At 36.5% G+C, this 12,693-nt stretch overlaps 2 protein-coding genes across 11 annotated transcripts in view; both read left to right on the top strand.

Annotated features, from left to right (window-relative positions):
* The window catches only part of agrn (agrin), a 299,876-nt gene extending 293,265 nt beyond the window's left edge, over positions 1 to 6,611 (top strand). For all 10 annotated transcript variants that reach the window (XM_067446245.1, XM_067446240.1, XM_067446239.1 and 7 more), the window contains 2 exons: positions 956 to 1,059; positions 4,071 to 6,611. In XM_067446245.1, the coding sequence (XP_067302346.1) occupies positions 956 to 1,059; positions 4,071 to 4,228 (262 nt within the window). In that variant the 3' untranslated portion in view covers positions 4,229 to 6,611. The remainder of the gene's footprint in view (positions 1 to 955; positions 1,060 to 4,070) is intronic.
* Positions 6,612 to 11,809: 5,198 nt separating this feature from the next.
* Positions 11,810 to 12,693, top strand: part of ptpn11b (protein tyrosine phosphatase non-receptor type 11b) — a 35,452-nt gene continuing 34,568 nt past the window's right edge. The window contains exon 1 of the mRNA XM_067446235.1: positions 11,810 to 11,966. Within this exon, the coding sequence (XP_067302336.1) occupies positions 11,953 to 11,966 (14 nt within the window). The 5' untranslated portion in view covers positions 11,810 to 11,952. The remainder of the gene's footprint in view (positions 11,967 to 12,693) is intronic.

Below are 12,693 nucleotides of genomic sequence, written 5' to 3'. Positions count from 1 at the left end.
ATTATGAATCTATTTGTCACTTTTTTTATTAATTTAATGTTGAATAGATTTATTTATTTTTAACAGTAGTAAATATAATGAAAAATGTTGCAACATGATACACAGCAAAATCTGTCTGATTTATAATTTCTTACTATTTATACAGATGCTTTGTCTGGCTATCACCAGACCAAGCTCAATCTTTTAATATTGAACATTGTTCTGGGGAGTCTGCTCTGTATTTTCTACTGCACAAGAGGAGTGATCAAGTGATCAACAAAGACTCTGTACACAAGTTCTTCAACCAATCAGACCAATCGGATTCTACCCGTCATTGTGTTAAACCTGCCAATAGTGCACCAGGAGGATAAGCCGGTTTGTGATTGGTCCCCGTAAATTTGTAACGGAAGCAAGATAGAAAAAATGTAGAGTTTACCCAGTCTAAGATGCTACCAATTCTTGCAATTTCAACCAAGCCTCACAACAATTTTACCTTGCTGACACATATATGCAAGGCATAAAAATGCATGTACAGTCCATAATAAAAAAAAAAGTATAATTATGAAGTTTTGCTAACTTACTCAAAACTCTCACACATGCCCTGGGGCAGAGGGCCATCCTTATTATTTAACCCTGATTTATATTTCGCACAGATTGACACATAGAAATGTTTTCTAGTAATGGCGCACATTTATATTTGCCTCAGGCTTGCCATAGAGCTGTTTGCCAGTAATGGCAGACAATTATATTTGCCACAGATTTGCTATAGACAAGTTTCCCAACTGTAGCATATTGTCCAAAGTTTGCTGCAGGTTTACCACTACCAGTGAAAAGCCACACTCTTCTTTCTTCCCTCATTACTACCATTTTGTTTGCCGCATGTTTAGTGCATATTAACCACAAGTTTGCCAGAAGGCAAACTCATATTTTCAGTGTTAGATGCTGAGCTTTGATTCACTGTCTTCCTGTGCTCCAGAGCGCTCAGAGATGGCTCACTGCAGGTTGGTAATGAGGCAGCTGTCACTGGGTCATCACCCTTGGCCGCCACACAGCTGGACACAGACGGCGCTCTCTGGTTGGGTAAGTCCATCTTACGCTGCTTTGCTCATTTACAAACCCACTAGGTACACCTTCTCCGAATTGTCCCCGCTTAGCTTGTAACGACTAATTGGATCTTCCCCCACAGCGAGTGCTTTTGAAGGGCTAGATTTTTGTTACCCCTGAGCATCCCACGAGAACTTCAAAAAAAATTGAATGTTAAGACACAGTATTACCCTATTATAGTTCATTATTAATTCCAGGATAAGTCTATATACTATAGGGTGTTTTAAAAACTTCAGTGTTTCTTTGTTTGCCTTCTCATTCTCTTTTGACAAACCTATTAAGATTAAGAAAGAGGATTTATTCCATTTTAAGGGTGCAAAATCTTCTTATAAGGTTGAGAAAAGTATTTCAGCACAGGGCCAGGTGCTGTCAATGCCCGGTGGCTAGAATACATTATCCTCAGACAGCCCGAACATCAAGAGCTCCTTCCGAAAATCCCTTCTTTCAAATGTCGTTATTTATTTACTTATTCAGATGTAATTCACTTGAAATTAGCCCCGTCAATCCTCCCGTTTCAAAGCATACAATCCGATTAAAGGGGAAACACGGGGAAGGCGAAAAAGAGAGAGACGCGAGTGAGTCGCAACAGGGGGGGACATTTTTCGCCGTGCTGAAAGAGCTGGAGACGGAGCTGGATTTTTGACAGTGTCAGGTCCCCGAGGGAGGCGAGCGTAACTCTCTTTCGGAGCTGTCAGAGTACGTCCCCGGAGCCCGGCCTCCCAATAACGCTGTTTGATCTTCTCACCTGTTCCTGAGTGCTGTGTCTCTATCTTTTCACATTCTGACACCCCCACATTACACACTCAGTGTCTCAGGCGTGATTAAGTTTTTAACAGTCTTCTACACTGTTCATCGCCCTTGAATAATATATAGCACTCTAGTTCACCTGCATGGTGGGTAATATCTCCGATTACACAAAGACCTGAAAGTATACTATGGGTCAGTTACACATAAGTGTCGACAGTAAAAAAACATTTTTTATTTGTATTCGTGTTGGTTTCATAAAGTTTATTTGTCTGGCTCTTACCAGACCCAGCTCAATTTAAAATTGAACATTGGTCTGGCGAGTCTGCTCTGTATTTTCTACTGAACAAGAGGTGTGATAAACGAGCATTTGATTATGACTGATTTGATTATGCAATGCAAATGACTGTATGCAGTTGGAAAGTCCTTCAACCAATCAGACCGCAACAGGCTTGATCAGCAGGCAACAACCCATCGTTTCTCTATCTGTCATTGTGGTAAACCCGCCAATAGCATGCCAGGTAGATAAGCCAGTCTGTGATTGGTTCCCGCAAAAGTGTAACAGAAGCAGTAGAAATGAATGTACAGGTTTCCAGACTGAGTTGCAGAGCAAAATCAAATCGCCAGCAGATCAGGTTGGGTTTTCCCAGTCTAGAGGTTTATAGCATTTGAGGAAAATGTCTTGAGTAAAATATATTTTTAAATCCTGAATGTATTCAAGTATAGGTGTATCCATCTTTAAAATTCAAGGTGAAAATTAATTTTTACAAACATCATGAATTATTAATTCATGATGTTATGAATTCATGATTTGTGTGTGCGTGCATGCGTGCATGTGTGTGTATTAGTGCTGTCAAAAGATTAATCGCATCCAAAATAAAAGTTTTTATTTGCATAATATATATTACGCAAATATCACCCAGCAGCCATATCACCCTGTAGCCGAAGACTGGTTTCCCACTGAAGCTAAGCGGGGCTGAGCCTGGTCAGTACCTGGATGGGAGACCAACTGGGAAAACCAGGTAGCTGCTGGTAGAGGTGTTAGTGATGCCAGCAGGGGGCGCTCACCCTGTGGTCTGTGTGGGTCCTAACACCCCAGTATAGTGATGGGGACACTATACTGTCAAAGAGCACCGTCTTTCTGATGAGACGTTAAACCGAGGTCCTGACTCTCTGTGGTCGTTAAAAATCCCAGGATGTCCTTCGATAAAGAGTAGGGGTGTAACCCCGGCATCCTGGCCAAATTCGCCCATTAGCCCCTGTCTATCATGGCCTCCTTATCGTCCCCTTCTCCTGATTGGCTTCATCACTCCGTCTCCTCTCCACCAATCAGCTGGTGTGTGGTGGGCGTTCTGGCGCAATATGGCTGCCGTCGCATCATCCAGGTGGATGCTGCACACTGGTGGCGGTTGAGGAGATTCCCCCTTCTGTGTAAAGCGCTTTGAGTGCCTAGAAAAGAGCTATATAAATTTAACAAATTAATATATGTGTGTGTACTGTGTATAATTATTATGTATATATTTATTTATATATAATATAAATTGTATATAAATATATACATACAGTATATAAATGTTATGTTAAATATATACATGTATGTGTGTATTGAAAAATACATAATAATTATACACAGTACACGGACATATATTACGAAATATTATATATACATGTCCTTCTCAAAAAATTTGCATATGTGATAAAAGTTCATTATTTTCCATAGTGTAATGATAAAAATTAAACTTTCATATATTTTAGATTCATTGCACACCAACTGAAATATTTCAGGTCTTTTATTGTTTTAATACTGATGATTTTGGCATACAGCTCATAAAAATTGTGAAGGGGATATATATATATATATATATATATATATATATATATATATATATATATATATATATATATATATATATATATTCTAAATAAAATATATTATTATTATATCACCTTTTGACATCATGCTCCTAATCAAAATTAATTGAGAAGTGAAAAACATGCTCATCATACAAGAGGTGTATTTTAGAACAAATTCCTAAATGGAAACAATGAGCATCTTTGACCCATATGCAAAATGATAACATTCATAAAATAATAACATCCAATTCTGTGGCACTTCCACTTGTGATCACCTAAAATGGTTTATTTAGGTTATTATTAAGTGTTGGACTATTGTGTGAAGATGAACTACTGCGCTGTATTTCGTTTACACTTGATCTGATCTTTTCCAATGCTCTTCTCTTCAGGTGGTCTGGAGGAGCTTTCCGTGGCTCGCCGGTTGCCCAAGGCATACAGCACAGGCTTTGTCGGCTGCGTGAAAGACGTGATAGTCGACGGGGTGGAACTACATCTGGTGGAGGACGCCTTAAACAGTCCCAAAATATTACACTGTTCTGCCAAATAGTCTGGCACCACCGTTCCTCCCAACACCATGTCTACTGCTGTAATTATTTTTCTATTTTTTGTATACTTTTCTTTGCCTTTTATATTGGAAAAATTACATCGTTTTAATTATAATTTTTTTTGTTTTTTGGTTCGTTTGTTTTTCCCCCGTCTTTGCGTCCAACCATAATCATGTCCTAGGTCGGCGAATGTGGTGTCACAAGACAAGCAAAAAGTCATATTACATCTGTCTTGTTTCTATGACAAACAACAGAACATGTACTTGCTTATTACTTGAACACTGGCAGATATGATTGGTGCTGTCTGTGCCGTCTGGATCGCCTTCTCTCGGTGCCATAGCTCTCGCTCGCTGTCCGGCAGTCACCAAACATTCCTCGGAGCTGTTGCTGTGCTCCGTCACTATACATTAAAAAGAGGTCAAAAAGAAACGACTTTCCACTTTATCCACGTATGACAGCAACTGTTAAATACACTGAGCAAGACTATGTCCGATATTGCTCATTTATGATACCACTAACAGGGGTGAATGCTCAAAACTTGGAGCTTTTGAATCCCAAACTGATAGTAGCTGACATAACATTTAGCATTCCTAAAAATTCACCATTGGTTTTACCATGCAAACGTCATTATTGACCTGTGAGATGTAATAAATAGTAATGAAATACATGAGACTGTGAATTTTGAAGATGCTATTTTTTTGTTGCAATCATTCGTCTCATGTGTTGTGCATATCTAAAGAGCAATTACATATATATAGATATATATATATATACTATGTGACCACTTGTTGCATGCATCTTTTTAAGTGTTGAGTTGATTTTGCCTTGGTTTTCTCGATCTTCATCATTCCATTCAGGGCAGAAATGTAGCTGACTACATTGCAATCTGGACATCTGATTATTCAAGTTGGGAGATCTTGAAATTTATATATATACTGTATCTGCTATTTGTCAATCTGGACTTCTTGTGTGCGTGTGCGTGCGTGTGTGTGCGTGTGTTGGAAAAAAACCCGGCTGTTGCAACAACTCACCTTTGGGAGGCGCTGTAACACAGGAAGAGATGAGAGACTCGAAACACTTCAGGGGGACAAAAACAGCTTTGACATTCTTGGCATGTTCCGGAACAAAAATCATGTATTCACTTTTTTTCTTCTTTTATCATGTATCAAATGAAAATGTCGCTTTAAAATGCTGTCAGCACTTGCTATAAAAAAGGGATGATGTAGGCCTATGTAGACCCTTTGCATCCTATGACTGTGGCCCCCATAACAGCTGTTCATGTTCAACGGTAACCGGTGGGAAAAAAATTAATGCATGGGTTTGTCAAGTCAAAATGGTTTTGTAAGCTGTTCCAAGACAAATGCAATGCTGTGGTGCTGTCTCTGTGCAAGAAATATGAGTTTGATACGAGATGCTTTGCAATATTCCATTACGAATAAGTATCTTAGCTTATTTTTGTTGTTGTTGTAATTTTCTTTCTTTTTTTAACAAACCCTGGGACATGCAAGATCATAATCATCATCATCATCATGTACAGCCCTGTGTAAATTTGTTACTGAGGTTTTGTTTTAGTATTATACACTGGAAGCCAGTCTCTACGCGGCATATCCTGAGCGAGGGGAGGGATCGGGGAATAATCGATCGTTTCTGTGTGTGGAGTTTGATCGGTCGGCCGTCACGGGACGTCTAGTGTTCCAGACAGACCGGGAGCCCTTCGTTACTGCACGAGCTGTATGGACCATACACCCTTTTCAGTATAACGCCCTCACCTTCACTTTTCCAGCGGACTCGTTTTTTGATCTCTTTTATAATAATGGGAGTTATTTTTGACATCCTCCAGTAGCTTTGCTCTCAAGGGATGAGGCTCATGGTGTGAACCGCCATGGAAATCTGCTGCGTGAATGGAAACTGAGAAATGCCTTAACGTCATTCACCGTTCATGGGTGACAAAAGTTCATATCCATATTGTTCTGTGCTCTCACTTTGCCAGTATATAAGCCTCATTCCCATCATGTAAATTAATTCATAAATGTTAATAATTATATTAATAATGCTTATGAGAATATCCGGAAGGCCTCGATAATAGCGCTTCTGGATTCTACAAAAATACTATTTACTGTACAAATACTATTTTCAGTATCTTATTTATGTCTTAAGAGGATTCTCAGTCTGGCATTTGTAAACTACTGTTTAGATTGATTGAACTAGACCTGATGGGCAGTGCACAGAAAGAGAGGCATGACGTTACCATTACTAACTTTATTACTTGTGTCTTGTGTTCCAACCACCATAAAATAAAATGTAAAACAAACTGACCCGACTTTCTGTAACATTTACTTCTGATGACGTCTGTGAATAAATCCCTCCAGTTCCCAAGTTGTCTAAGCCAGTCTCCCTACTGTTATATTATTGTTTAAAAGTTTGGGGTGCTTCTTTTATATATATATATATATATATATATATATATATATATATATATATATATATATATATATATATATATATATATATATATATAAATATTTGAAATATTATTACAGTTTATATAAAATATATAATTGTATATAAACAATAGCAGTTTAATATAGTTTAGCCTTTCTAAAGTTTTAAGAAGAATGCTCTTCCCCTCACTAAGGCTGTATTTATCTTATTAAAAAAATGCACCAAAAAAATATTGTATGTAAAATAACTTTTCAATTTGAATATATATATATATATATATATATATATATATATATATATATATATATATATATATATATATATATATATATATATTATTATTATTATTATTATTATTATTATTTTTTTTTTTTTTTTTTTTTTTTTTTTTTTTTTTTAAATGCTTTCTGTGATGGCAAAGCTGAATTACTCCAGTCTGTAGTCACATATCCTCCAGAAATCATTGTGATGATATCAGTATGATCATATGATGATTTGCTGCTCAAATATTTGATTATTATCAATCTTGAAAACAGTTGTGTAAAAAATAAATAAATATATAAAAATGAAGAAATAGAAAGTTCAAGCGAGTATTTATCTGAAATAGAACACTTTTGCAACGTTGTACTTCTGTTCAAAAGTTTGGGGTCAGTAAGATTTTTTATTATTATTTTGGGGGGAAAGAACTTTAATTATTTAAAGACTTTTCTAAAGAATTAATTTAATACTACTTTTATTCATAATGATGCATTAAATTGATCAAAAGTGAGAGTAAAGACATTTATATTGTTAAAAAAGATTCAATTCATAATAAATGTGGTTCTTTTCAACTTCCTATTCATCAAAGAATCCTGAAACAAATATTTACACAACTGATAATAATAATAATACAAATAAAATAATACATGGATTTTTAGCATCCTCAGTGTCACATGATCCTCCTTCAGAAATCATTCTAATTTGCTGCTTAACTACATTTTTATGGAAAATGTGATGCAAATCTTAATATAAAAAAAGTGCAAATGAAAATATTTAAATATAATAAAAATATAAGTCACTTTGTATCAATTTAATGCATCATTGCTGGATGATAGTATTCATTTATTTTAAAATAATAAAAAACCCAAATCTTTTAATGGTATATTCTATTCTATTCTATTATATTATATTATATTATATTATATTATATTATATTATATTATATTATATTATATTATATTATATTATATTATATAATGCTTAATTGTATTTTTTAGAGTTAACAAAAATTTGCATCAAATCAAACATTGACATGTTTTAACCTAAAGACACAATAATGCAAAATCATAGCATGACACAGACTGAATAGCAAAATTGGCAATCTTAATATTCATAACTTGGAACAAACATTTGGTCAAATATTGTATCAGCCATGTTACCAAGGGATGGTAATGTCTGTAGCAAAAGAGATATGAGAAATGTTTTTCCTTTTAAAAGTTTGTAAGACTTTTTAACATTGTTAAAATACTTAAAAACCCAGTCCTACAATTACACTGAATAAGCACATTTTAAAATGTGCTTTTTTAAAACCGGCAGAAACATATAGTAATGTTGAAGTGTATTAATCATTTGAGCAACAGTGATTCTCTTAAGGGAATATAAAATGTCATCAGACATGACAGGCCCAGGGTTGCCTGGAGATGTTAGATAAACAGATCTTGTCAAAGAACGCTAGGGGTAAAATGGTTAATGGAAAAATCCATTGTATATCTCGGCATGGCAATGAGTATGAAATGATTCACACTAGAAGAGCTGAAGGATGCTCACACCAGTGCAATAAAGGGTCTTTTACTGCATGTAACAAGGCTTCAGCTGTCTGGCTACATCAGGGGATCTGTGGCTCTCATTGTTCCTCCTCATGAGGTTTTAGTTTGGACTAGAGGGTCCTCAGGCTGTAAGGTCAAAAGGCATCTTGGAACGGAGATTGTCAGCAGTACTGGCTCTTCCTTTAGTGTATGATTTCCATAAAGGAATAGTTCACACAAAAATAAAAATAGTTACAAACAAAGTCAAAGTATAACCAACTGCTGTGTCTCATTTAGTTCCTAAACACATCAGTCATATGACTTTAAAAAGTTGAAATTATGACACTTTTTCCACATTTTGTTGTTGCACCCGTATCCCAAATTGGATTAAATTAATTATTTTCCTCAAAATTCTACAAACAATACCCCATAATGACAACATGAAAGAAGTTTGTTTAAAATCTTTCCAAATAAAAATAAATAAAAAATTCCCATGTACATAAGTATTCATAGCCTTTGCTCAATACTTTGTTGAAGCACCTTTGGCATCAATTACAGCCTCAAGTCTTTTTGAGTATGCTACTACAATCTTGGCACACCTATTTTTGGCCAGTTTCTTCCATTATTCTTTGCAGGATTTCTCAAGCTTCATCAGGTTGGATGGGGAGTGTCAGTGCTCAGCCATTTTCAGATGTCTCCAGAGATGTTCAATCGGATTCAAGTCTAGGCTCTGGCTGGGCCACTCATGGACATTCACAGAGTTGTCCCGTAGCCATTCTTCTGTTATCTTGACTGTGTGCTTATGGTCGTTGGAAGATGAACCTTATGCACCAGTCTGAGATCGTTCCGGAGCAGGTTTTCATTATGTCTCTGTACATTGCTGCAATCATCTTTCCCTCGATCCTGACTAGTCTCCCAGTTCCTGCCACTGAAAACATCCCCACAGCATGATGCTGCCACCACCATGCTTAACTGTAGGCATGGTATTGGCCATGTGATGAGTGGTGCCTGGTTTCCTCCAGACATGACGCTTGTCATTCAGGTCAAAGTGTTCAATCTTTGTTTCATCAGGTCTGTTTTTGTTTCTTATGGTCTGAGAGTCCTTCAGGTGCCTTTTGGCAAACTTCAGATGGGCTGGCCACTGCACCATACAGGCCTGATTCGTGGAGTTCTGCAGAGATGGTTGTTCTTCTGGAAGTTTCTCCTCTCTCCACAGAGAAAGCCACGGACCACGGACCACGGACCACGGACCACGGACCACGGATGCTTCCCTGTCATTGACTTACATAGGCATCACTTCCGTGAAACCATCTCGGAAATTTCGGCGATTCCGTGAAACTACCACGGCTTTTTGAGTTAAGGGTCTGTGTTCATTTCACGGAATTCTGTGAGACCAGGCTGAAACAGAATGTACCTGAGCTCAATTTTGAGTGTCATGGCAAAGGCTGTGATTTTTTATGTCCAAACTTATTTCACGTTGTCATTATGGGGTATTTTTTGTAGAATTTTGAGGAAAATAATTAAATGAATCCATTTTGGAATAATGCTGTAACATAACAAAATGTGGTAAAAAATTAAGCGCTGTGAATACTTTCTGGATGCAATGTATAATACATTGTGAATATTTAAGTGGGTTTAATGTAGTTTAATGTTACTATTAGTGTCCTCAAGTATAAAGTTGCACTGCAACTTATAAAGACACATTGTTTGCATTGCCTCTTACACTGAAAGAAATCCATAGATAAAGCCCTGCATTTAAAAAAATTGCATAACCGCATCCCCCGACAGATTACTGTCCCTTAGGGCCAGTGACGTCATGGCAGCCATCTACTGCTGCAGTGCCTAGCTGCCACCTTCAAATCACCCCAATGGAAATGGGGTCAGGCCCGAATGGAAACTGCTGAAACAAAAACTGAGTCAACATTTCTGTTGTGTATCTTATGCCCTAACAGAAATAGCAGCATTACAGCTAACAGAGTAATAATAAACACGATAATTACATAGAAGGACCTGCTAAAATAAGAGTGTCATGACAGGAGGGAGAGAAGTGAATATATAGTATGTAAATGACTTCATTATGGCCCTCTCTTGAACCTCTAAATGTCCATCACATCCAGCAAGAGACAGGAGCTAAAACCTCTTACGCAAGATTACATTTAAAGAAAAGTTTGTGTAATCACAAAAAAATAAAATGCTTTATTATTATTTTTCCATTATTGTTCTTGTTTGTAATGTGATTATTTTCAGGACACAAATATTTAAAATAAAACAAAATATTGGGATGAGTGATATCAAATAATATCAAATAATATTAATTTCACAGTACTAAATGATTGCTTTATTTCTCAAAACATTAAACAGTAGAGTTTTTTAACCATACATGAATATAATTCATAAATTCATTTAAAATAAAAAAATTCCAGTGTTTAAGAGTGCAATTTCTCAATGTTTTATAGCTACTTTTGCAACAAAGCTCCAGTTTTGGTTTCAAGGAGTCAAAGGGTCTAGTGATTTTTATTTTAAAAAGTCAAATAGGCCTATAAAACACACACAGAGAGAGAGAGAGAGAGAGAGAGAGAGAGAGAGAGAGAGAGAGAGAGAGAGAGAGAGAGAGAGAGAGAGAGAGAGCTGTGTGTGTCCTCTCCTCAGGAGTGTGTCCTCTCCTCAGTTTTCTCTTCATTCCTCCCCATAGATGGCACAAAATCTCAACACTTTTGATGAATGGCTACAAACATTTGTGAGATTTAGTCAGTTTTGAAGTTTGAGGTTAATTGATCTACTTTTGTGTTTCTAGAAAATAGTGATGACATTGTGCATTGTATTGTATTTATTCATCCTCAAATTTGAATCAAAACATGACCAGACATTCAGTTTTATTTTTAGGTTATTTTCAGGGCCTCAACATTAATGAGTTTTAAAAAGTTTCACTTATTTCCCCTTGTTACTCTGTTCCTATAGGCTACTATTTGAGTAATCATGACTCTTGGGTAAAACGAGTTTAAGAGCTGCAGACAATGTGCAGGTTAAAAAGGGGGTGCAGGTTAAGAGGTTAATAGGCTACTTATTATAATGAATGCTGTAATATGTACATTTCAGACATATTTGCTTTCATTTCTATATTTATCTATATTCATCTAACATTAAGGGTAGCATAAGAGATTTTAAGATAAATACAAATAGACCGTTAGAGATGAAAGCGAATATATAATGCATATTCATCTTTTATCCCAAATGTTTGATAGGCTAAATCATACGAGGTTTCTAATAAGTGACTTTTTGACATGGCTGTTGGATAAAGTTTTTCCAGTCTGTTATCAGTGGTGTGTCCCCCTCTGTCAGTGAGAGGCGGAGGGAGTGAGAGAGAGTCGGGCTCTGTGTGACGCCCCTCGCTCGCGCTCAGCTCCGCTGCAGTGACTCGGCGAAGGCAGGATCATTTTATTACACTTTTCCCCTTTAGTCCGCTCATACACATTTGACATCTGACAGCTCCCAGGACGGCCATGACGTCTCGAAGGTAAGCTGAAGGCGACATTAAAACTGCAAGAGCGGGTACTGGTGGTTACTGTTACTGTATGAATGAATCGAGCACGACACACAGCTCAATGAGTCGGACTCGGTCTTTACTCCAGGCTCCTGATCTTCTCTGGCCCATTATACCGTATGTGTTCGCTTTGGGTTTGTAACATACAGTAGCCTAGCCTATTTAGGAGTAGTTTTAGTCTTTTTTTCTTTTAGTTTATTTCTGTAGTATGTAGATTATATCGCTCTCGCTACCGGATATCGAATATGAATAATCAGTAGCCTAGCGCAAAGTCACTGTAACAGTTTCTCTCAATGCAGTTTAAACTGTGCTTTATTAGTTTATTGAGACGAGTTATTAGGATAATTATGGTCATTCTGCTGTATTTACTGAATATAGTGTGCTAAAATAACAATAGTAAAAATAAAAATAAAAAGCCGGGTGACAGATTTGAGATAACCGTTAGATTAAAAATATAGAAATATAAACAGATACGCTGAAAAATATATTTAAATAAAGCTGCAAATAAGCAATATACCTTATTTAAATACCGAGACTATATTAATGTTACAGTTATCCTGGTTTATCTTGTTCGAATACGTTATCCTGGGTAGATTTCACACTAGATGGAACTCTGTTGCCCAAATAACGTCCTTATTTGCATATTAATGAGGTCAATAAAATTGATTGGACAACTACTTCTCATTAGTAGGCTACGTGT

Source organism: Pseudorasbora parva, chromosome 6, assembly GCF_024679245.1.
Source record: "Pseudorasbora parva isolate DD20220531a chromosome 6, ASM2467924v1, whole genome shotgun sequence".
NCBI lineage: Eukaryota > Metazoa > Chordata > Actinopteri > Cypriniformes > Gobionidae > Pseudorasbora > Pseudorasbora parva.
The sequence above is the reverse complement of the archived record's forward strand: the minus strand, read 5'-3'. Positions and strand labels throughout refer to the sequence as shown.